Source organism: Leptonychotes weddellii, chromosome 1 (genome assembly GCF_054177405.1).
Source record: "Leptonychotes weddellii isolate Sample4059 chromosome 1, ASM5417740v2, whole genome shotgun sequence".
NCBI classification, from domain to species: domain Eukaryota; kingdom Metazoa; phylum Chordata; class Mammalia; order Carnivora; family Phocidae; genus Leptonychotes; species Leptonychotes weddellii.
In genome coordinates this window covers 12,996,261-13,020,661 of record NC_138369.1, presented here as the reverse complement: position 1 = coordinate 13,020,661, position 24,401 = coordinate 12,996,261, and the positions used below count along the sequence as shown (strand labels likewise).

Below are 24,401 nucleotides of genomic sequence, written 5' to 3'. Positions count from 1 at the left end.
AGTCTAGATTGCAAGAGGCAGCCATTCTTCGGATGGCATGGGGCAGCGGCCCGTGGACTAGCTCTCCCTCAGCCACCTATATCCCATGCGCGGTGCCTCTTTAACAGGGTAACTCATATCAAGCTCCTGGGCAGTGCCATCGGAATCATTCTTGCAGGCTTGAAGTGAGGCACAAGCACCCACCTGTCTCCCTCTCTTCCCCTCCAGGAGAGGGCGCACCATTGGCCTTCTACAAAGAACCCCTTTTCAAATATCTCCCTATTTTCATCAATGCAACCTCTTTGTTCCCAATATAGTTGAGGGAGGTCTAAAGAGTCATAAAACCTGTTTTTACAGTTCTTGTGTAAGTTCTGCTTATACTCTACTTTGGAATACAGCATCTATGGAGTTCTAGTGTCTCAGTCAAGCTTCCAGTGTGCCGTCTTAGTACAAAGTGTTAGCCTTTTGCTTTGGAGACCAGCATTTGGCTGCTAGGCCCCCCTAACCCTATGTTGTTTATTTTGAACTGCTTCCAGGGTCAAGGTAGGACTAGCCTGGGCATTTAAGCAGCTTGTCTATAGCCCTCACATCCCAAGTTCTCCCCCACAATCTGGTCTCCCTTGTTGTGGCATTGCCTATCAGAGCCCCAGATCCTGTGCAGCAGCATGGATGATAAGGGGTCAGGAAACTTCTTCTGTAAAGGACAAGAAGATAAATATTTTAGGATCTGTAGGTGGTGCAGTCTCTGCAAAAGCAGCCACAGACGATTTATAAACATAAGAGCGTAGCTGTGTTCAGTGAAACTTTATTTACAGAGCGGGAAGTGGGCCTTTTTTGGCTCGTGCATCACAATTCATGGACCCCTGGAAGAGATCAGTGGATGGAGAAAGATGACCCTGACTATACTGGGGACTTACCTGGGCAGAAATGGAAGAAAATCCCAGTGAAGTTCTTGCAAGCCCACAGCTATGAAGAATAGAAGCCTGCTTTGTTAAGCATTGGACTTTAGAATTTTAGCTCTGGATATGAAGGAAATCTCAGAAACTCAAGCTGGAAAAGGGTCATCTTCTTTAAACTAGCAGAGTGTGACGCTCAACACGGAGGACAAGGAGGAGCAGGGAAGTCAGCACTGGGTCGTGTTCAAGACCACCTGCCATTGTCAAGGTCACTCCAGGCTTGCCACAGAAAGTTCTCCCTACTGCACCTCTGTGCCTTTGTGCTTTCCCACAAATTGACCCCACTTGCCTGGACACCACTCTCACGCCCACTCATGGCATCATGGAAAAGTTGTTCACAAACCTGTTCAAATATGCAGCCAATGTGTTCTCCCTCAAGCCTTCACTGAGTGTGCCCAGCTGGCTTCCGACATCTAGTATCCATGTCGCGATGCCTGGGAGCTTTCCCCAAAGCTGGACGGGCCTCTCTGCCAGAGCCAGTCATGTCGGAAGTGCCCGGAGAATTAACATCCCCCAGGAGCCACCATCAGCCAATGACTCACAGGGGCGCAATGCAAATACCCCAGCCTCCTTCCCCCTCCAGTGGGATTGCTGAGTGTGAGTTACACTGTCGCCAGGAGTTTTCTAGTGGTGTTGAGCTCCAGTCACCCCCAGTGGAAGGTACTTCATAATGAACCCTTTGTTGGCATCTTCCCATTCCTGTCTGACTTCCCTGCTCCCTACTGGAGTTCCCTGCACTTTCCAAATAAATTCTTTGCTCTCAGATCCTTGCTCAGGATCTGCTCTTGGGGGAAGCCAATCTAAGCAGAATGTGACTTTCTCTGGGTACTTTTCTTCAATTCTCCCTTCTGTTTCCTACTGCAGGAGAAAGCACCCATCATGTTTCGTTATAGTCATTGGCTTCCGGATGAGTCTCTTTCGCTGAACAGCGAGTGAGTTTTCTAGAAGTGGGTCTTATTCATCTTTGCATCACTGGTATTTTCCCTAGTCTGTCATGCAGTGTTCAAGATGTGTGTTTGCTGGCTACCAGAAGCTTGGTGTGTAGGTAGAACAGATGCAAAGGGCAAGGTGGCGGGGGTCCGTGCTGACTGCTCACCCCATGTAGCTGCTACTGGCCACGTGTGGCCATTTCAATTAAAATTGAATACAAATTAAAAATCCAGTTCCTAAGTCCAGTAGCCACATTTCAAGGGCTGCATGTGGCTAGCGGGGATCCTATTGGACAATACAGGTAGAGAACGTTTCTATCCCTGTAGTTAGTTCTATTGGACAGCGTGGGGCTGGAGGGCCAAACGAGCACAGTGAATCCATGATTTGGTTATGTGCCATTCTGTGTGGGTCACAAAGCTCCTAAAAGCTTTCAGGCACCTGGGTATACGACCAAGTACCAATATCCAGCACTTGTGCTCACCTAAGGACAAACACGGCTTCACAAGACAAGAGAAAACCAGTATGTATAGTTAAGTCTTCAGATGATTGCTTTATTTACATTCTGACTGAACCACAAAAAAGACAAAAGGTACTTCAGAGTTTCCAATGCCCTTATGGCTGGTAGAATGGATACCACATCAGAAGAACAACCTAGCTTCTTTTTTAAAATACATAATTCTAAAGTTTTGTTTATGTTTTTAATTGGTAACATGTTCCCATAGTTCAAAAGCCAAAAGGCACAAAGGTATCCAGAGAAAAGTCACACTTGTCCGATTCTCCACCCTCATCCCTCCCTAAAGGTAACCAAACGCTACTGTTTTCTTTCCTAACCTTTAAGGGATGGGCAATGCACCCAAGCACAGTGAATAATCTGTGTTTATCTCTTTTTTATTTATTTTTTTAGCATAGGATACATTCTGTTTTGCCTTTGCTTTTTTTTTTTCAGTCAATTCCATATCGTTCCCTGGACTTTGACTCTTCCTTCACCGCTGTCTCTTGGTTTTTCTAGCACCTCTTTTATTAGCCATTGATCTCTCCTTGCTCACACGTGCCTTTCTCTTTTAACTAACTCCCTGCATGGTTCTGGGATCCCTACTCCATCCTGTGTTACCGGATCTATCTTCCTAATGCACCATGGTGATTATTCTTCTCCCCTGCTCTAAACCCTTCAGTAGCTCCCTTTGCCTTCCCAACAAAGCCCAAGATGCTTGCCTGAATTCCATGGCCCATCCCAACCTGCCCACCCCACCCTCCTGTCCACACATGTTCATGCCCTCCCCCCTCACCTTTGTATTGGGCATTCCACTGGCTTCATGTGCCTCTCCCGAGTCCCCTCCTTTTCCAAATCCTGCCTTTTTTTTTTCAAAGACCTGCTCAAAAGCCACTTCCTCCATGAAGTCTTCCTCCCTCAGATTCCAGCTACAAATGGTCTCTCCCTTCCTGGCCCAGGCAGAGCACTGAGTATGTTTCTCTTTGTTCTGGAGTTATTTGTTTCTGTCTCACACTCCCTACCAGGTGGGAGGTTTTACAGGGCAAGGATTATGTTTATCTTACACACTTTGTGCATCCTTCACTTAACTTAAATCAATGTTGGTGCATCCTGTCTGTATCATCTAATACACAGCTGTTGGATGAATGGTGAGCCTGATGTTTAAGAGGACAGTGTTTGCACATTTCAGGGCTCCAAAAAGTTTCTGCAAGCAAGGCCTTTATTCTCTCTGCTGAAAATACCAAATTGCTCTTCTTCTATTGAGTTGCTCGTACAAAATCTGATCATTTGGTGTAAACAGGAAATCCATTCACTAATAAGCATACTTGGGGGGGTGGGGCACCTGGCTGGCTCGGTCCGTGGAGACATGCAACTCTTGATCTCCAGGTTGTGAGTTCAAGCCCCACGTTGGGTGTGGAGATTACTTAAAAATAAAATCCTTTAAAAAAAAAAAAGAAAAGAATTCTCGGAACAAAGGTGACATGCCATTATGCTGCTTGGGAGTATATATACACTGAAAAACAAAAGCCTTTTCATCAAGCAAGGAGAGAGCTAGGCACGTTAAAAGCATTGTGATTGATATATTGTATTTTGTGAAATATGTTTCATTTATGCAATAGCTGGCTGAAGTTAAGGTTTAAATTTAAAAAGATTTACCTGTTAGTAGCTGCGTGTAGTAACTATCTAACATTCGGGGACATTACAATGTATGTAACTCTTCAGAGAACCAAGAAAAGCTCTGTCTTTTGAGGTCGACAGTAAGTGAACTGACTAGCCAGCGACCCCTGGTAATGCCTGGGCCACCCACATATACTGACACCATTGAGTTTATATTTTAATGTCTTTAAGAGTTTCAGCATTGAGCTAGAAGTTTAGAGGGTTGGCGTTGAGGTCAATGTGATTGACGTAATGCATTTGCTTCATGGATCCAGCACATCGGTCTTAAAATACAAATGACAATTCCTGCTCCCCTGTTGATGGGGATACCGAGCTGGCTCTATCTGACTTCTCGCTGGGAAGGAATGGGATGTATTTGCCCAGGTAGGTGGCCACGTGCCTGCGGAAGAAGTGGCAGAGGTGCTTCCTGAACCTCTCCCCAACGAAGGCATAGATGATGGGGTTGACGCAGCAGTGCGTGTAGGCGATCACCTCCGTCACCTGCATGGCCACGTCCAGCTGTTTGCTCTGCTCACAACTGGTCTCAAAGAAGATCGTTTGAAAAGCCAAGAGGAGGAGGACCAGGTTGTAGGGTGTCCAGAAAATGAAAAAGACCACCATGATGACAAAAATGAGCCGGATGGCCTTGTACTTTTTCTTACTGGGGCATCTCAGCAGCGTTTTAATAATTCCAGAGTAGCAGACAACCATGATGAGCAGAGGCAGAATGAGACCCAGGATATTCATTCTCAGAGCATGGAAACGCTTCCATCTGTCTTCTTGGTCTTCTGGGTAAATAGGTGAGCAGACAAACTGTTGGGCCTCTTTTTGGGATTCATGGAAGATAAATTCAGGGAGGGCTGCTAGCCCTGCCAGGCCCCAGGTGAGAACACTCGTGATGACACCAAAAGTGACAGTCCGGGCTCGAAGGGCAAACACGGCATGGACGATGGCCAGGTACCGGTCTATGGTCAGCAGGATGATGAAAAAGATCTCACTGTATAAGCCCATGTAATAAAGCCCAGAGAGAAGCTTACACATGGAAGGGCCAAAAACCCATTCATTCGACTCAGCATAGTGAATCCAGAACACCAGGGTGAATAGAAAGAGCAAGTCAGAAATGGCCAAATTGAGCAGGAAGATGTTGGTCATAATCCAGAGCCTCTTGTATTTCGTGAGGATCACCACCACCACCACATTGCCCAGCAGACCAACCACAAACACCAGGGAATACAGTGGGGGCAAGAACTGGGCTCCTAGCTGCTTGATGTTGACTTTTTCACATGGCAGTGAATTCTCATAGTCGAACACTGTAGTCTCAACAGACTCATCCATGGTCTTCATCACAGCCGTGAAGGCCTCCATTATTTTGTCCCTGTGATAGAAAAACAACAACAAACACCAACCACACAATTAGGCACAATCACTCTTGGTGAGCCACACCCATTGATTTATCCTTTTATGCACAAAACCACATGTGATTAAACAGCCTAGACATTTAAAGTTTCTTCAGCATGTATTTCAAAGGTTATGTCGGAGATGCTGGGGTGGGGAGAGGTGCCAGGAACAAAAAACGTGAAGTTTTGAAAGTCAGCACAATTCACGATGGGAAAAGAAACAGAAATGTGACGGATGGTGGTGAAGAATGGGGATGTTGGTTTCTGCAAGCATTTGGAGGAAATACATGGCAGGAAAAGCAGGCTGGGGAATGAGAACAATAATATTATGCTGATTATTATTGCTGTATCTTTCCAGGCATTTTGAATTTTATGTTTTATAGTTTATATATGACTTTCAAAATCAGCTTCCCTATTTAAAAACCAAACGCTTATAATAATAATAATAGTGATTGTTATTATTACAAATAACTTCCCCTCTCTGTGGCCCCTTAACAAGGTTCTGTTCATCATAGCTGATGGGGAAATTGAACCTTGAAGAAATTTAGTAATTTACCCCAAATCCTCTAACAAGTAAATATAAAGGTTCAGGCTAGGTCTTCAGTATCTATGAACAACTTTTTTCTCAGTAGATTCTAATGCAGTGATTTTCAAGTTTAACTTTTGAAGACTTCATCATCATAATTATTATTAACTAGTGTGATACTTACAGTTCTAAGCTGCTGCCCTTTACTGGCTCCTGATAATGTAGAGATAAGCCAGCCCTGTGCCAACAGCAAACCCCTTGGAGTTCCTCCTTCATAAAGGAGGGACATAAAGGGACTGGGGGGAGGGATAGGCCAATGGAATTTCTTTGCAGATTTGGTATTTTTTAAACTAGGATCCCTAGGGCCAGTGGCTGTTTTTCTTAAGATTACAGACTTCACTGGAGAAGAAGGAGTTCCACGGAGGACAGTGAATCCCAGCACTGTTTCCTTGGAAGAAGTCCTACTGACTTTCTCTTTTCTCTGAGGAAGGGACAAGTGTGAGGACATGAATATAGGTCAATGGGCATTTCTCAAGGTAAGTCTTAGTAATGCAATTGTTGGAGCCAATGGTAAGGCATTATCTTTGATTCTTAATAGAATACTGGGACCCCAGTGGTCAGCACCTGTCAGGGTCTTGTGTAGTCAAAGAGAGAATGGATGTGGGCTGGAGCCGTTCCCAGCCACTCTTCTCACCAGCTGCAGGACTTGGGCAAAAACTTAGCTTTGAGCCTCATTTACTCATCCCCAAATGAGGATCATGATACCACTTGAAGTTATGTTCAGGATCAAATAAGATTTAAAAAAAAACTTTAAAACTGGTAGGAAGTGGGACTGAAAGAAAAGCAACGAGAAGCCATTTCATATAAAATTAGGGAGGAAGTTGGGTCTCTTGGATAGAACTTTATCTATTTCCGTGACTCTGCCTTAGTACATCCCACTGATCAATAACACATCTAGGCTTTTGAGGTGGAAGATGGGACTGAAAACAAATGATTTGTATGATCTTATCAGCATTCTAATTCCTAATGGCATAATTCACAGTCGTTGAGAAAAAAATGCCCATTATTTTGTCTGTTACATATTCACAATCACAGAGAGCATCCCTCTCTAAATTTTAGTGGCTAAAGCAAAAAAAAAAAAAAAAAAAAAAGAACAGAGCTGCTTGCTCCAGAGAGCAAAAGTATAGTAGCCTCCACTTAATTATTTCATTATCTTTCCTTTTCTCTGAGATGGATCTAAAAACAAGTCAAAGTAAAAAAAAAAAAAAAAAATCACTAAGGTTTTGTTCAACTTGATGATCATGTCTTTAATTCATGTGTCACTTTCAACATGACCATGATAAAATTATAGAATCTTTTTGGGGACCCTAGAGTGCAACGCACAGGAAAACATGCAGGTTCTCTGGCGTCAGAAGCCAAGTCCTTGACTACTAGTTACATGGGTCCAAGATATGAAAACTGAAATGGTTTTTGGTCCAAATCAAAATGAATATTTCAGTCTGAAATAGTCAAGAGGTTTGAATTAAGCTCTTAAAAATGTCTTTTTGCATTTTGGAAATATGGTACAATAAGAGTAAGCAGACAAACAGACAAACCAATAATAAAGAAAGGCAAAAAACCTAAAAGTAAAAACCACCCCAAATTCCCCCATGCAGTTTACCACTAGTAATGTTTCTCTATGCAGATATGCATACATGGATACAAGTTTTACCAAGAAAATGAGTTCATGCTCTTTTAGCTGGTCCACTAAAATTGCTCACAGTACAACTCAGCTGTGCCACATGATGATGTTCCTTTAGTCACCAAAACAATTTAGATCTTACCAACTTTCCACTGGGAAGCAGGAAAAAGGATTCACAGTTTTAGTCCAAAGTGGTTTAATCTTAGCCTGACCCATTCATTTGAAGGATGACTTTAGTTTTGCTCATCCTCTTTACGTTCCCAGCTTCTTAATTTGGGTTTCTTATCTTCTCTCATTGGTCCTTTCTAAGATGGCAGTGGAGATATGGGGGAGGGGCCGGCATGGGCAGAGGGGGAAGAGGGTCTCCTGTTGGTCTTACTTATGTGACTGGTGTCTGCTGAGGAAGGACGACCCAGTCCCAACCCTGAACTTTTGGCTGGCATCTGTTGCTTCGTAGCTAACGGCCTCATGATCCACTCATTCTTAGTCGTGCCTGGGCACAGTGACCTCTCCAGCTCTGGCTGGAATGGAGGACCCTCTCTGTTCCTGCCACATCATCAGGCTTAGGGCCCAGGCTAAGCATCTTCTCCAGAACTGGCAGGCACCTAGATAGACATACTGCTCCTTGACTCCATGTCCATGCCAGGTACAAACTAAGGGACACTCAAGGGTACAAACTAAATTATTTTTCTGCCTGACCACCAGCTTAACCGTGCTGGCCATCCATGAGAATAAGGAAGTGACTTGCAGAGAGACATCCTCTTGGAGGGCCCCCCCTCAGTCTATCAAACAGCCCTTCACACCACCCAACTCTGGTCAAAGCCTGGGTGGGGAAGATAGGAACCTATATGCATGACTGCTTCCTTTTGTGACCTTTGACTCTTCTCTCACAATTCTTGGAGTCAGAAGGAGAGGAGCCTGCCCCCTTCCCCCCAAATCTTCAATTTTTACTGTGTAATATGTAATGGGTACCTCTCCATGGGAACAAGCAGAGTTCTATATTCACCAATTTAAAATTTTAATGAATGTTGCTAGGCTGAATTGAGAATAAACATCTAGAATTAGAAATAATTCTCTCTCTCTTTTTAAAGATTTTATTTATTTATTTGAGAGAGAGAACGAGCAGAGAGGAGGGGCAGAGGGAGAGAGAGAGAGAAGCAGACTCCCTGCTGAGCGGGAAGTCCGACGCGGGGCTCGATTCCAGGACCCTGAGATCATGACCTGAGCCGAAACCCAGAGTCCGACCCTTAGCTAACTGAGCCACCCAGGCACCCCTAGAGATGCTTCTTTAGAAAATAGATTGAAGTTTGGAATGCCATTTTAATCATCAAAAAAAAAAAAAAAGTAAATGATGCCCCCCCAGTGCTGGTGAGGTTGGAGTGACCCTGAAGCAATTATGCATTCCTGATGCAACATAACTTGGTTCGGTAAGTTTAGGAAATCTCGTGGGGAACAAGAACCAATAAGATACACATGGCTTTGATCCAGGGGTTCTAGAGCGGAAGAATTTACCCTAAGGGGAAGAAATCCACCAAACCAAAACAGGATGTTTATTGTGGCCTCATTTTCATGATGGAAAGAAACAATGAAATGGCAACAGTTTAAATGTTTGACAAGTGAAGGAAACTTTGGATAAATTGTAGTCCACTTATGACAATAGATTATTATGTAGTCATTAATAAAACTAGTTTTGGAGGGGCGCCTGGGTGGCTCAGTCAGTTAAGCACCTGCCTTCGGCTCAGGTCGTGATCCCAGGGTCCTGGGATCGAGTTCCGCATCGGGCTCCCTGCTCAGCAGGGAGTCTGCTTCTCCCTCCATCTGCCTCTCCCCGCTGCTCATGCTCTCTCATACGCGTGCTCTCTCTCTCTCTCAAATAAATAAAACCTAAAAAAAAAAAAAAGCTAGTTTTGGAGGGACACCTGGGTGGCTCAGTCCATTAAGCTTAAGTGTCGGACTCTTGATTTCAGCTCAGATCATGATTTTAGGGTCCTGAATTGAGCCCAGTGTTGAGCTCCGTGCTAGGTGTGGAGCCTGCTTAAGATTCTCTCTCTTCCTCTCCGTCTGCCCCACTTTCTCCCTCTCTTAAAAAAAAAAAAAAGGGCAAATAATGAAAACAGTTGTAGAAAGGAAGTGGATGATCATGTTTAAACTTGCAAGATATGGAATTTTTAAATATTTGCTTAGCCATTAAACTATAATGAAAAGCGAGTGCCTTCCAGCAGGTGCTGCTGGAGATTTGGCAAACACATTTTCTAAAGGTAACTGGGTTGAAAACGTGGGCAAATTGCAAGATGAAGAGTTTAGTCATCAGAACCTGAAACCGCAAACTGAGATCTAAGAAACTCAGAGTGGAAGTCACACTAGGTAGAGCATTTGAATTTTGTTTTAAAGATCTTAATGTTTGGTTCTCGTCTGTCTTGGGTGGAGTTAACGTAAAACCACCAGACTGGGGGAGGGGAGATTTCTCTTAGAGATTTCTCTTTAGGTCTTGAGACCTGAATTGGCCAGCCTCCATGGAAGACTGAAAAGCCCTTCAGATGACCTGGCGCCCACCTGCATGTGGATATGTGGGCTGTGTAGACACTGGCTCCCAGAATGTTTCCAAATTATCTGGTGTGTGACACTGTCACCCCCCCCCCCCATTTTCCTCCTTCCTACTCTGTGAGTCTCAGTGCTTTTGGCAGATGCTGAAGTTGGAGGATAACCATGGGGCCCTGCTCTTCTCTTGCTGCCCCAGACATTCAACCTATGTGACTGGACTCTGCGTTTAGATGTCCCTGAGTAAACATGGGTTTACAGTAATTCACACCTCTTTGCCTTTGAAGAAGTGGAGACTACTTCCCTGCACCCTCGAACACCTCCCCAGATGCAAGCTGGAGCTTCTCCTAATGAGTCAACTCAGAGACGCTTGTTAAACTCCAAAAATATCCCAAATAAAACCAGTGAGCTGTGACCCCAATTCCTTCATCTCGAGCACCAGCCCACACAATGCCTCTGAATGGAACAAATACTCATTTTTCAGCCTGGATCAAATAATGCATAATACGGTCAAACTCTTCGATGCTTTTTTTTTCCTTATTGTCGACCACCACCTGCGAAGGGACAAAATAGTGGGAAGAAAATGGTCTCTGAGTTCAGGAAGTTTACTTTCTTTACACATAACCAATGTAAGATAAGAGTCAATGATAATTGAGTCTTCCTTAGGCCAAGCACTTTACATATGTTTGCTTGATCTCACAACTTTGCAAGGTAGGTTTGTATATCCCCGGATTTTACAGATGAGCAGACAGAGGCTTGGCAAAGCTCGGTCACTCGCCTGAGGCTATTCTGTGCGCGGCAGAGCTGAGACTTGATCCTGGTATTTTGTGGTTCAATATTTCCTACATATAAATCTCTAATCCATTTTTTAAAGATTTTATTTATTTATTTGACAGAGAGAGACACAACGAGAGAAGGAACACAAGCAGGGGGAGTGGGAGAGGGAGAAGCAGGCTTCCCGCGGAGCAGGGAGCCCAATGTGGGGCTCGATCCCAGGATCCTGGGATCATGACCTGAGCCGAAGGCAGACGCTTAACTGACTGAGCCACCCAGGCGCCCCTCTAACCCACTTTTAATTGAGTTTGATCGATGGCATGAAAGGCATTTCCATTTTCCTTCTCTATAAATGGGTGAATAACCACTCAGACTCAAAACATCACCTTTGTTATATATTCTTTAATATTCCTGATTCTGTTTGTGTACTTTACATTCCACTCCTCTGATCTCTGATTTTGGTGCCAGAAACACTCTTTTCATTATTTGGATGTATTAGGTCTTTTATGTAGATTGTCTGATTATGTGGCTCTCTTTCATTATTCATTTCCAAATGTGTCTTGTCTGTAGAGGCTTCTGTCCTATTAGATAAACCTTAGGATCATTTGGTTAATTACTTATAAAGACATAATTTTGAATGGAATTGTATTACATTTATAAATAAATTTAGGGAGAATTGATAACTTTACAATATCAAGTTTTTGTATCTGGGAACATGATATGTGTACTTACTGTACTTACTATAGTTCTTTTAGTTATCAGTCTTGCACATTTCCTATTGTTTTTATCTATCTGGTTTTGGTTTTTTACTGAGGTTACTACAAATGAGATATTATTTTCCCTAATGAATTTTCTAATCAATGGTTGATATGTAGGAAAGAAAATTACTTTTTTTTTAAAAGCTTATCACCTTACTGATTTTTAAAAATAATTTCCTTTAGGACTTTTAGATAGATAATCACATTAGCTGTGAAACAGGGCTGACATTAATTATAACCTCCTTGTTCATATTCCTCCTTTGTTTTTCTCACCTTGCTGCTTTGGATGAAATTTACACAATGATGTTAAGTAACAGTGGTTCCTGATTTTAATGGGACATGATCCCCCCCCAGGTCTTTCAAAGACCCCGAAGCACAGACTAATTAACAGTCCCTTCATTGTCCTCTAGGATGTCCTCTAGGATGGTCTAATGTTGATCAAAGCTCTTAAGAATTTCAGTAAGGCTCTCCAAGAGTGGATGGCAATTTAAAAACTAAATCACTGGACATAAGCCTGAAAAAAAGTAAAAACATGAGGCTTTCTGAATACTTGGGGCTTTTAGAGGATGAGAAAATTAACATTTCTTTTGAGTTATACCTGTTTAATATTTTTCCCAGAAACTTATTTCATATGATTTACTTATCACGACAGCTGTGGGAGGTAGATGTTTTTATTATTCTTATTTTATGGCTGAAAAAGAAAACTGAGTTCAGGAAAAAGAAAAACTGAACTCAGAGCAATTCCATAACTTACGATCACACAGAGAGCAAATGGCTGAGTTGGGACTTAAGCCCATGTGTTCCTGACTCCAAGAAACCTAGGCTCTCTAGAGCCACACCTACCCGTCAGCATCCACTCATTGGGTGGGGACCTTCGGTGAGACAGCGAACACTTTTCTCAGTTTCGGCATCACTTCCTCACTGTGGACGTTTACTGTATGTGAAAGTCATGACCCCCCAAATCTCCCCCAGTCCCACATCCCTGTAGCATCAATGCTACAGCCTGGAGTCTGTCTATGGCAGCCAAAGCCAGAGATACTCTGAGCTGATCGTTTGCAATATTTCTCAGGCTTGTCTGAATGCTTTTAGAAGTAAATATCAACAAGCTCTAGTCAGATGGGTGAAAAAAGATATTGCTAATTTAAGATCCATTTTATAACAAAACTCCACTAAAATGGAAATCCGTTATGCTGCTAATGGAGAGTACTGATCCTTGACAATAGGGGGAGTTTGGTTAAAATCAGGCATGTCTGATAGAAAACCACAAGCTGAATGATATCCCAGTTTAGTGAAGTCACTAATCTGGATTGTATGTGCGTGCGTGCGTGTGTGTGTGTGTGCGTGCTCTTGCGTGTGTATGTGTGAGTGCTTTGTCTCTTTGAGGGGATCAGCCTCTCAGGGGAACTTGATAAATCATCCAAAGAATATAGAGAAGAGAGCAGGTGTAAAGTCACTGCCTGCCACTCTGACTCTACCTGCCCATCTGGAAGAGCCCTGCCCACAGATGACTCCTAGTGGTGATCATTCCTGCAAGAACCACCTGGTGTTAAGATCAAGTCCTGTGCCCAAGACCCTAGATACTTTTGACTTCATTGGTATCTGGTGCCAAGGGAATCCATAACTATAAGATTTTCTTTCTTATGTATCCCTCGTCCTCTTCAGTGTAGGATAATGATTCATTACTGTGTCTGAAGAAATGACTATGTGACCTAGAACAAGTAACCTCTCTGTGTCTCAGAATTCTTAGGTGCAACATGGTAATGAGAAGAGTTACTGCCTCATGGGGCTCCTCAGCCATTCATATTAGCACCTATGATAGGCAAGGGGACACAGGAAATGTCACGGAACAGAACAGACCAAACTTCCTGACTTCATGGAACTTATTTTCTAGTTGGGGACACAGAGAATAAATAACTAAAAATTACAGGGTCTCAGATGGTCATGAGTGCTACAGAGAGAGATAAAGTAGGAGATGGGGAAAGGGAATAAGGTGGGGTTGGAGGTGGGCACTTTTAAATTGGACAGGGGGTGTCAATAAGGAGCCCACTGAGAAAAGACTTGGGGGAAGTGAGAGAATGAATTGGAGAGGTATCTGAGGGATGAGAGCCCCAGGCAGAGAAATAGCAAGTACAAATGTCCTGAGATGGCAAAGTGCCTGGATATGTTCTTAGAAGAGCAAGAAGCCTAGTGTGGCCAGAGGAGGAGTGAGGGGTGAGTATCCAGAGAAAGTGTCAGAGAGATGTGGGGGAGGGGTGGGCAGGGGTTCAGTGTAGCTGTGCAGCCACTGAAGAATTTTGGCTTTTCTCTGAATGGGGTGAGGACCAATGGAGAGTTTCCATTGAAGGTGTGACATGATCCAATTTACATTTTATAAAACTGCTCTGGCTGGAGTGGAGAATAGACTATGGAGAATAGTCTATGGAGGAGAATAAACTATGGAATTAAATTTGGAAACAGGGGACCAGTAAGGAGCCTTCCATGATAATCTAGGCAAGATGTGATACTGGATTGGACATGGTAGTAGGAGTAGAAAGGCAAGAAGTAGACAGATTCAGCATAATGCAGAAGGTAGCACCAAAGGATGTATTGACAGATTGGATGTGAGTGAGAAATGGTCAAGGCTTAGAGGCTCCAAGAGTCTTGACCTGCACGACTGGAAGGATGGAGTTGCCATCAGCTGGGATAAAGAAGGCTGGGGCATGTCAAGTCCGAGATGCCTGTGTGCCATCCAAGTGGAGACGTCTAGCAAGTAGGCAGTTGGATATATGGCTCCAGGGGAGAGCTCTTGGCTAAAGATCTAAAGTTGACAGTTGTTGTCATATAGATGGTGTTTTAAGTCATGAAGGGAGTATGGATAGTAAAGGGTGGCTTTCTCAGGTATATCAAAAATCAGTGGTCAGAGGAACAAGGAGGACACAGCAAGAGAGTCTCAGAAGGAGTGGACAGTAGAAGAAAAACCAAAAGAGCTGGTGTCCCAGAAACCAAGCAAAGAAGGTGTCAAGGAGGGAAGAGTGGTGCGAGGATAACATGAACTAACACATGCGAGCACATCTAGAACATAGAGACAGGCAATTGTATGTCAGTTCTTCTCCCACTCCCACCCATTGACCTTCTTTATCTTTCAAGTTCTCAGGCCTTTCCAAAATTTCTTAGGTTCTTGTCCAACGTAATATAATATGACTTCAGAGGAACAAGTGTCTCTTCCACCTAAACAGAAATGCTTATCTTTCTACAAATATCCAGTTGGTAGTCCATTACCCAAGGTTCTAGGAAACCAACAAAGATTTGGCATCCGATAATTTGTTTTAACCAGACTTTTCAGCCTTCATTAAAATCTTTAGTTACTCTAAATGAGGAGTTTGAATTTTTACAAACAAGTTTGGATCTCAACCAAATTACAGAACCTAATGGGAACCCCGAATTATATTAATCCATTTACTCACTGACATGTCCAATGGAAAGATAATCAGAGGTCGGATTATCTTTCACAAAGATGACAGGTAGTGATAGGTAGAGATAGATGATGATAGATAGATAGATAGATAGATAGATAGGAAGATAGATAGATAATAGATAGATGGATGAATTCCCAGAAAACTGAGGACAACCAGGAATCAGGGGGAGTTCTACTGGGCACTTCATTCTGACCACCTCAGGATGCTGAGAAATGATCACTTCCCCTAATCTGCATACAACACTTCCATTAACTTAATCTATATTTATATGAAAGAAATTGTTTTCTTCACAAGGGTAACATTTTTATTTCAAATTACATGCTATTTATGATTGAGTAGGTAATACACACAATCAAAGGGTTCAAAACATAGTACTATGAGAAGATACACAATAAGAAGTCTCATCCTACTTCATCCCTGTACACCTCTTCCACATCAAGAAATGTGAAGGGTCTAAGATCTTACCCTACCTGCAGGCTAACAAGCAAGACTGCCACTTTTTCACAGATACCAGAGGAAGGCACATGACAATTAGATAAGGACAAAGGACTTATAACGGCACAGCAGGCATGTGGCTGGATGTCCTCATTGGTTCTCCATGCTGCCAAGTTGCAGGGGGGCCATGTGGAGTGGCCCAGGAGGCCCCTGCACACAGCAGGCTTGCCTCACAGCTGAGGAATGTGAGTGTAGGAACCCCCAAAATTTTACACTGGGTTGACCACAAGCCCGCCCACTCTTTGCCTGGGAGGGAAACATTTCCATATGCAACTATAATCGAATATAAATATATTTTTTAATCTTACCCTGTTAGTTGCATAAAAACAGAACATTACATTCATCATCATGCACCTTGCTTTATCCACCTCACAACATAAGCTTTTCTTATTCTTTGTTACAGCTGTCGAGAATCCATTGTGTGGATATACCAGTTTATTTAGCTAATCCTCTGTAAACAGATACTCTTTGTTATTTCAAATAATGCTGCAATTGATGATCTTACACAGGAAGTTTTTTTTAAAAAAACAAAAACCCAGGGGCACCTGAGTGGTGATGTAGGTTAAGCGTCCAACTCTTGGTTTCAGCTCAGGTCGTGATTTCAGTGTTATGAGCCCTGTGTCGGGCTCCACACTCATCTCAGAGTCTGCTTGAGATTCTCTCTCCCTCTCCCTCTGCCTCTCCCACTTGTGCTTTCTCTCTCTCTCTAAAATAAATAAATAAATCTTTAAAAAAATAAATAAAAATTAAAAAACCCCCATCACATGCTAACTTTATGGTCAACTAGAATTACAGGTTAGCACATGACGGGATTTTCAAGTGGTCTGAGACTACATCCAAAGCACTGTGCTAGGTCCCAGTTAAGACATTTAATGTGATAGTTGCCCGACTGAAATGTAGGGGAGAGGAAACCCTACCCAATAAAGATGAGTTGAAGGAGACAGAGGCGTCCATCCACCCAAGAGAAAAGACACTGCACGTAGGAAAGAGAGCAAGATACTGGTGTGTAGATGAGAATCAGAACGTGATTCACACCAGTGCCCTCCAGAACCCGCAAGAGGTCATTCCAAGAGGCAAGTTCAAACACTACATAAGAAAGAGCTTGAATGGGATTACCCAAAATGAAATAGGTGCCTTGTGAGTTGCTAAGCAAACTGTGCCTGGAGGCATCCAAGCAGAGGCTGGGTGACTGCCTGGCAGAGACATTGCAGAAGGGGATTTCCACAGTGAGAAGAAGTTTGACTCCGGTGGTGGTTATCAGCCCGGGCTGCACATGGGAACCATGGGGGGAGGTTTTGAAATCCCAATGCTAGGCTGTACCCCTGAGCAGTTAAATCAGAATTTCTGGAGGTGGGATCCAGGCCCCAGTGATTCTTCAAGCTCCCCCACTCTTGGATGAAGTGACATGAAGTCTCTCCTAAATTTTATGAATCTGTTTTCTGTCTCTGAGTTACTTACCCTCCAACCTCCTTAAGCTCCGGTGAGAACAGGGGGAATTTAGGACTAGACTAAAGATTGTCAACACTGTGACACAGCAAGCTAATTCAATTTTAGTCTGTATTAGTAGATCATCCAGAACAAGAGAAATCTACCTACCTGATTCTCCATCCACTTCTCTACCCAGCTCCCCTTCATTTATCCATCCAATTACCCATCCAACTAGCTACTCAAATTGCTTCCCGCTTATACAGTTAAGCCAGGCCTCCCTCCCTTTTCACTTCTTTTTTGTTTTGTTTTGTTTTACAGAGAACCTGGAGTAGTCAGAAAAAAAATAATTATCTGGCACTGCGCTGTCCAATAGAACTTTTCAGCAGTGATGTAAATGTTCTGTATCTGTGTTGTTCAACAAGGCACTACTAGCCAAGTGGCTGTTGGGCATTTGAAATGTGGCTAGTGCTATTGAGAAAGTGAACTTTTCATTTTATTGAAATTCAGTGAATTTAAATTTAAGTAGCCACATGGGGCAGGTAGTCACCATACTGGACAGTGTGGAACCGGTGACTAGTGTCCATATAATGCCTGACAATTAATAGCTGCTTAATAAAGACTTCTGAAATGGACAGAAGGATGGACCAGAATAATTTTCACTCTGCTTTTTACTGTGCAGACTGCACATTGGAAATACGATGTTTTGTCCCAGGTACCCCATTTTAAGAGGGTTAGTACCCATCTTGAGTACGGGACAGCCTAGGATGATAAAGGTCCAGGAACATCAGAACATCAGCTATAGTTGACAGAACTCAGAATGTTTTGTATGAAAAATACAAGTCTTCTAATTCTCAGATTAATTTCAGTTCCTCTTTTTTGTTTTTGTTTTTTTTTTTGCCAGTATTTGTATCTCTTTGGTCTGGACCAAAGTTTTCTGATCTTTTTATTTTTTTAAAAGATTTAATTTATTTATTTGACAGGGACAGAATGTGTGCACAAGCAGGCGGAGCGGAAGGCAGCGGGAGAGAGAGAATCAGGCTCCCCGCTGAGTGAAGAGCCCAACTGGGGCTTGATTCCAGGACCCTGGGATCATGACCTGAGCCAAAGGCAGACGCTTAACGACTGAGCCACCCAGGTGCCCCTCCTTATGATTTTCTTTTTCTTTTTTTTTTTTTTAAAGATTTTATTTATTTGACAGAGAGAGACACAGCGAGAGAGGGAACACAAGCAGGGGGAGTGGGAGAGGGAGAAGCAGGCTTCCCTCTGAGCAAAGAGCCCAACTGGGGCTTGATTCCAGGACCCTGGGATCATGACCTGAGCCAAAGGCAGACACCCAACTGACTGAGACACCCAGGCACCCATCTAATCTTTTTAGTTCAATTTAATTAATCTTTGAATTAGGCAATGTTTTAGGTCCCTTTGAGATGGAAGAGTCCCTTTGAGATAGACTGATGTGATAGCTTTTTCTGCAGAAGAGGAGGTAGACTCCCCAGAGCACAGCAATCTGACAGCATTGGAGGAGACCACATTCACATGGGGAACGACTTGCCAGGAACTACCAGGTTCAGAATGGGCTGCCTGGCGAGCCAGGAAGCTCCCTCCCTGGCAACACACAAGCACCTCCCAAGCTTGAAATCATGATTAATGCAATCTTCTTGCTAGCTGCAGACACATCCCAGCACTGTATATTAGGGCAGCAGGTAGAATTTCACAATGGCCCATAATTATCATGAGTTACTAGAGCAAAGGCTACACCCCATTCTTGGAATGTGGTCATTTCGTTTTAAGTGACTTGGTTTTATCCACCTGCCAAATGATTTTGGATATTTTTACCAACATCCTTGTAAAAGATTAGATTTACTCCTTATATTTCAACATCAGGTGTTTCAAATGTGGTTGAATTTTCGTTGGATACAGGCTGACATGTTATTTAGTTGAAAGAGATGATTGTGAAGAGTATGTTTCCATAGGTAAGGCATGACTATGTGGTCAAAATAATGTGGTTGGGGGGTGTTCAGCATGACCGGAGGGCTCAGCTTCCTGGCCACTGGTACTACCATCCCTACCTGGGTCATGGAGAAAGAACTGCTGACTCTGCCTCCTTTCTAGGTACCACGTTTGTTAGAATGGATATCACACTTTTATATCATTTTTTTGTATTCTGGTATTTTCAGTTGTATATTCTGCACCTTGTTCCATGTGGTCAATAATTGTTGGAAAATGTAATTTGTAGGGGCACCTGGGTGGCGTCCAACTCTTAACTCTTAGTTTCGGCTCAGGTCATGATCTCAGGGTCCTGGGCTCCATGCTCAGCGTGGAGTCTGCTTGAGATTCTCTCTCCCTCTCCCTCTACCCCTCTCACTCATGCTCTCTCTCTCCCAAATAAATATTTTTAAAAATGTATAATTTGTAAAGACTCCAAAATATTGTATAGATATTCATGGTTATATAATCATTGTCTTATTATTGTGTGACCAAGTTGTTCCAGAAATACACTTTTATAAATAATGCAATGAACATCTTTGTTATTTTTAAAATTATTTCCTTAAAGTAGATTTCCCATAGCACAATTTCTACCTGTGATCATATTTCTAAGTCTGTTGATGCATTTTTGCCATATTGCTTCCAGAAAGTGCATAGCAATGTATATATTCTTGGCACTCATAGATGATGGTGTGGGCCTCAGCAAGCATCCATCAACACCAAGAAGACAGAAAAGAAAAAAAAATTGGCCAATTATATGGGCAAAAGAAATGTCATTATTTTGTAACTAATATTTATTTAATTACTGAGAAATTTTTTTTAACTGTAATTAGTAGCCATTCATATTTCCTTTTCTGTGAATTACCGGTTTGTGCCCTTTACCCATTTCATTCCGCTAGATACATCTGCTTTCTTCTTATTGAGTCATATAATTCTTACCCCAGGAGAAATAACTCATCCTGCATGGTTCAATGTCATCCTTACCACCTTCTTAAAAGAGTGACAGACTAATACCCCTATCACTTCCACATACCAAAGACGCCATTTTCCCATCACCGTTCCTGGAGACACTTGTCAAACAACAGTTAACTTCCATCCCCATCAATCCAAGTTTTCCCAAAAGATTAGGAGGGATTTCTATCCCTGTCCTCTAGTTACAGGTCCAGGAAAAACAAACAGTCAACCTTGTAAATCCAGACACAAAGACCAAATCCGTTGATTAACTGGTTCATCTCATAGTCTTAGAGTGGATTTTCAATGAACACTTTAAAAATACACACACGCACAAACACACACCACACAAATTATATACAAATGTAATGTATAAATGCCTATACACAACACATACATATGTAAATTCTATCTTCACTGACTGTTTCTTACAAGTCAATATCCATAAACACAAAACTATTTAGTGTAATCCTTTTGGAGTGGTCACCTTCTCAACAGTTGAGAATTTATGAAAGCACAGGGAACACACCGGGGGCACAGCCACGTGCATGTTGACTAAAGAGGTATAAAGGGCCAAGTCGGGATGACTGGGAGAAGCAAGCACATCATGGTAATGGGTGGGAGAAAAGAAAGGAAAATGGGAGAAAAGCAATAAGAAAATGGACATATGTCACAACAAACTTTCCCACTCTGGCCCCACACTACCTACTAAATCGCAGTTGGGCCCCTCTCCTCTGCCTCCTCAATCCAAGAGCACTTCTGGGAGGTACTGCTCCCACCTGCCTAGACCCCTCTCTCCAACTCCTTGTTCCTAGAAACCTGACGGTTTACCCGGAAATAACGTCTAAACTAACATCTATTGCATTTAATAAGTTCTTGCCCAGATGAGAACAGAAAAGAAGACAAGCAGTACCTGCTACTTTAGCAAAGGCCGTTATGCATCCAGTGACAGCTAAGGTCTCGCCACTCATGAAATGAAGATACCATCTGATCAGAGACATTAGTAAGGTAGGAAACAATACAGCTTCCTCTTTTAAACAGACTAGCTGCTCAGTTTTGCAAGTTTTCAGAAGATATCAAGTTTGGTACAGTTCTTCTTTTCTACCATTGACATGACATTCTAAAGCACTCAGTTGAGTAATCCTTGAGATGAATTCTGTTGATGTTCAACAGCTATTTTAAGGGTTCTGCATTCTCTTGGCATTGTTCTTTTTCTTTTTTATTTCGGAAGGTGGAGATAGTTCTCGAATAAGCATTGCCTTGACCCAGGGGAGGCAGGGTAAAAAGTAAAATCAATCGAATGACAGATGGTGACTACATCTGACAGATGGTGGTGAGCATTATAACGTATAGAATTGTTGAATCAGTATGTTGTGCATCTGAAACTAATAGTATGTCAATTGCTCTTCAATACTAAAATGAATTTTTTTTTTAAGATTTTATTTATTTATTTGAGAGAGAGTGAGTGAGAGCGAGCGAGCACGAGCAGGGAGAGGAGCGGAGGGAGAGGGAGAAGCAGACCCCCCGCTGAGCAGTGAACCTGACGCAGGGCTTGAGCCTGGCACTCCGGGATCACGACCTGAGCTGAAAGCAGATGCCCAATCAACTGAGCCACCCGGGCATCCCAATACTAAAAGGATTTTTTTTAATGAAATCAGAATTTTCCTGTGAAAGGAACCATGTAGACTGCGGGATAACCGAATTATTCTACAGAACTCAACAGGAGACTTCGATGAATCAAGGTGGAGATGACCCAAGAAGAGCCAAGAATACCTTTCAGCTGTGGCCCCCACAGCAGCATAACCTTGCGTTCATCATTAGGTCTTGCTGGACCTCAGCCTTCTCATCTATAAATCATAGGGTAGACATGGAAACAACTAGAATATGGGAAAAGGCTCTGTGGAATATATAGGGCTAAACAAACATAAGCTCTGGGTAGAATACCACTGTGACACATGCCTGCTCTGTGTGCTGGTGTGTCTAGGGGACCTGTTCTGATGCTGGGCACAGAGAACATGTCACCCAACATTTGTGGGAAGAGCTCTGATAAACTGGCTAAGTGGACATGTCAATGAAGTTCACCAAGTGTTTATCACATATCTGTTATGTATGCAGGGCTGTGCTACATGCTTCAAAGGATAAAGATGGGGGAAAAAGCAAGGACTCTGCCAAAGAGGGCTCACGGGCATCCTGGAGGCTGGAGTTTGAGGGAGCTTGACAGCCAGCATTCAGTGTCAGGTGGGTCCTAGAAGCCCTGCCAGAGAAGAGTTAGAGGAACTGGAAGCTTCTAGTCTGAAGAAGAAGATAGGAAGTTGTTTTACATTATAATGGAGTTGGCCTTTCCCTTCAGCTCTCTGAGGCCAAGGTGGAGAGGCTGCTAGGAGGCAGATTTCTGCCCCAGAGAAGTAGAAGTCTCTACAGGGTGTCCTGCCAGGGGGGCCCATCCTAGGAGCCCCCTGAAGGAGCTGGGGACGCATAGCTTGGGTCCCTGGAACCAGGGGCCAGGCCCCCCCACAGCTTACCCTGCCTCCCCTCGCCTGCACACTAATGGCCTGGGTGAATACCCATTGAACAAGTCAAAGAGTAAAGGAAGGACCTCATTTTTGTAAATGTTCTGGGGAAAAGGTTCACAACAGCTGTGTTTTCGCTTTTGAAAAGGAAAGAAAACTGTATTATTATTATTATAGAAACCTAATAGAAACAGAAGAGGAAAAGAATCTACACATAGATGAAGGGAATAGCAGGTAATAAATGAGAACAAGGCAAAGTTACATCAAATCGGGTACTTACTACATCCCACCTCATCAGCTGAGGAAGCCAGGTGGAGACAGCCAGCCTGGAGTCCAGATAGAGAGGCTTGGGCGGAGCATCCTCCCCTCAGGTGAGACTTCCCAGTGACCATTCCCAGAAGGGCCATATTTATAGGGCAAATGAGAGGGTTTGAAGTTAAACATTTGTTGGCCTACTTGCAGTTTGGAGCGAGCTGCCTTTCTATGTTATCATGTTTTTATAGTTTCAAGGTGCCTGGGCTCTGTGTGTCTGCACCCCACTCTTGGATTCCATTCTGGGGGGGCCAGCCCAGCCTGGAGCAGGAGGGGACGTGAGATCAGATTTGTAGTTCTTGGCAACGAGAACAGAAGAGCCAGTTCTGACCTGGAGGCCAGATAATATATTTTAAATAACCAGGCCCCCAAGGTCAGTGACACAGCACGAGTCTCATAAACAACATTGCTCAGCCTGCTTGTGTACGTGCAGGGCCAGGTGGTCGGTTATGCGGGACAAATCACAGAAACAGCCATCCATGTAGAACAGTCACGCAAATTTTGAGAATAAGGACAACTCTCTCTGCAGATGGGAAGCTGGATTGGAAAATGCCAGGGTTTCCAGCGGTGTTTCTCAGATCTTTCTTTCTGCCCCCAAATCTCCCATTCAAGCCCCACGGGGGACTCAGACCTGCCTGAGGCTGTCCCGCCCTCTCTCCCCTCTGCTGGTCTGCACCCCCTCTTGCAGTCAAGGTCCAGCTCCCCTAGGAGGATGTCCCTTTCTGCTTAGAAAGCCTGGACTCGGAGTCCAGGTGGTTGGCACTGTGCTTGGCTTCCTCGTCTGCAAACAGCACACATGGACAGGAGCTTCAGGCGAGGTGGCCCATGAAAGTGCCTTGCCCGGTGCCTGCTTGTGGGAAAGGCCCAACCAGTGCTGACCAGGACTACAGTGTCTCACCCCATAGCAGGTGCTTGGTCCTCACCTCCTCCAATGAATTTCTGCAGCATTTATGGCCAACCTAGTTTTCTGGTGCTCAGCATCATCTGAAGAGAAGTCAGCACCCCTGCACTCCCCACCTGTCCCCTTTTCTCTTTGGTTCTGAGCAAGTGAAGACATCGAGGGGCCACAGATGACCCTGGTCGCCAAACCGCAGAGCTGGATGCTTTATCTGGAGCTGAGCCAAGGCTTCCTTGCTGTTCTTCCAAACTTTCCAAATTCAAAAGTCACTGCACCTCCTGCACCGGGGAGATGGAAGCTGGGTGTTCACCCAAGGGTCTTTCAGGAGGAGGCGGGGGTGGCAGGGATAGGGCTGGGTAGGGAGTGGGCCCTCTGTCCAGTACGCGGCCAACCACCCCTGAGCTCCGTCTTCCCCCTTCACTGTGGACTTAGAATTCTTCTGGAATGATTTAAGCAACCGAAGAACTTCCTTACCTTGTGGAACAAGCCGAGTGCTGGCAATGGTGGTAGAGGAAAGCTGACAGGAAGAGGTCTAAACAGTTTGGGGGGCACTGCTGGGGTGTGTGGAATCCAGCAGTGGCTTGGATCCTCTGGGGAGGGACCCCGCAGCGCGCTCCATGGGCAAGAGACAAATCTTGGGAGCCCTTCCACTGGGGGCTCTGGTCAGGGAACTGTTTCCTCATC

General features: G+C 43.7%; 1 protein-coding gene across 1 annotated transcript; it reads right to left on the bottom strand.

Moving 5' to 3' along the window:
• Window positions 1–929: 929 nt before the first annotated feature.
• On the bottom strand, window positions 930–20,994 carry CCR3 (C-C motif chemokine receptor 3). The gene is made up of 2 exons (XM_081816624.1): window positions 20,911–20,994; window positions 930–5,386 (listed from the first exon to the last, which is right to left on the bottom strand). Exon 2 carries the CDS (start codon window positions 5,374–5,376, stop codon window positions 4,297–4,299), a length of 1,080 nt encoding a protein of 359 aa, XP_081672750.1. The 5' UTR covers window positions 5,377–5,386; window positions 20,911–20,994; the 3' UTR covers window positions 930–4,296.
• Window positions 20,995–24,401: the final 3,407 nt, after the last annotated feature.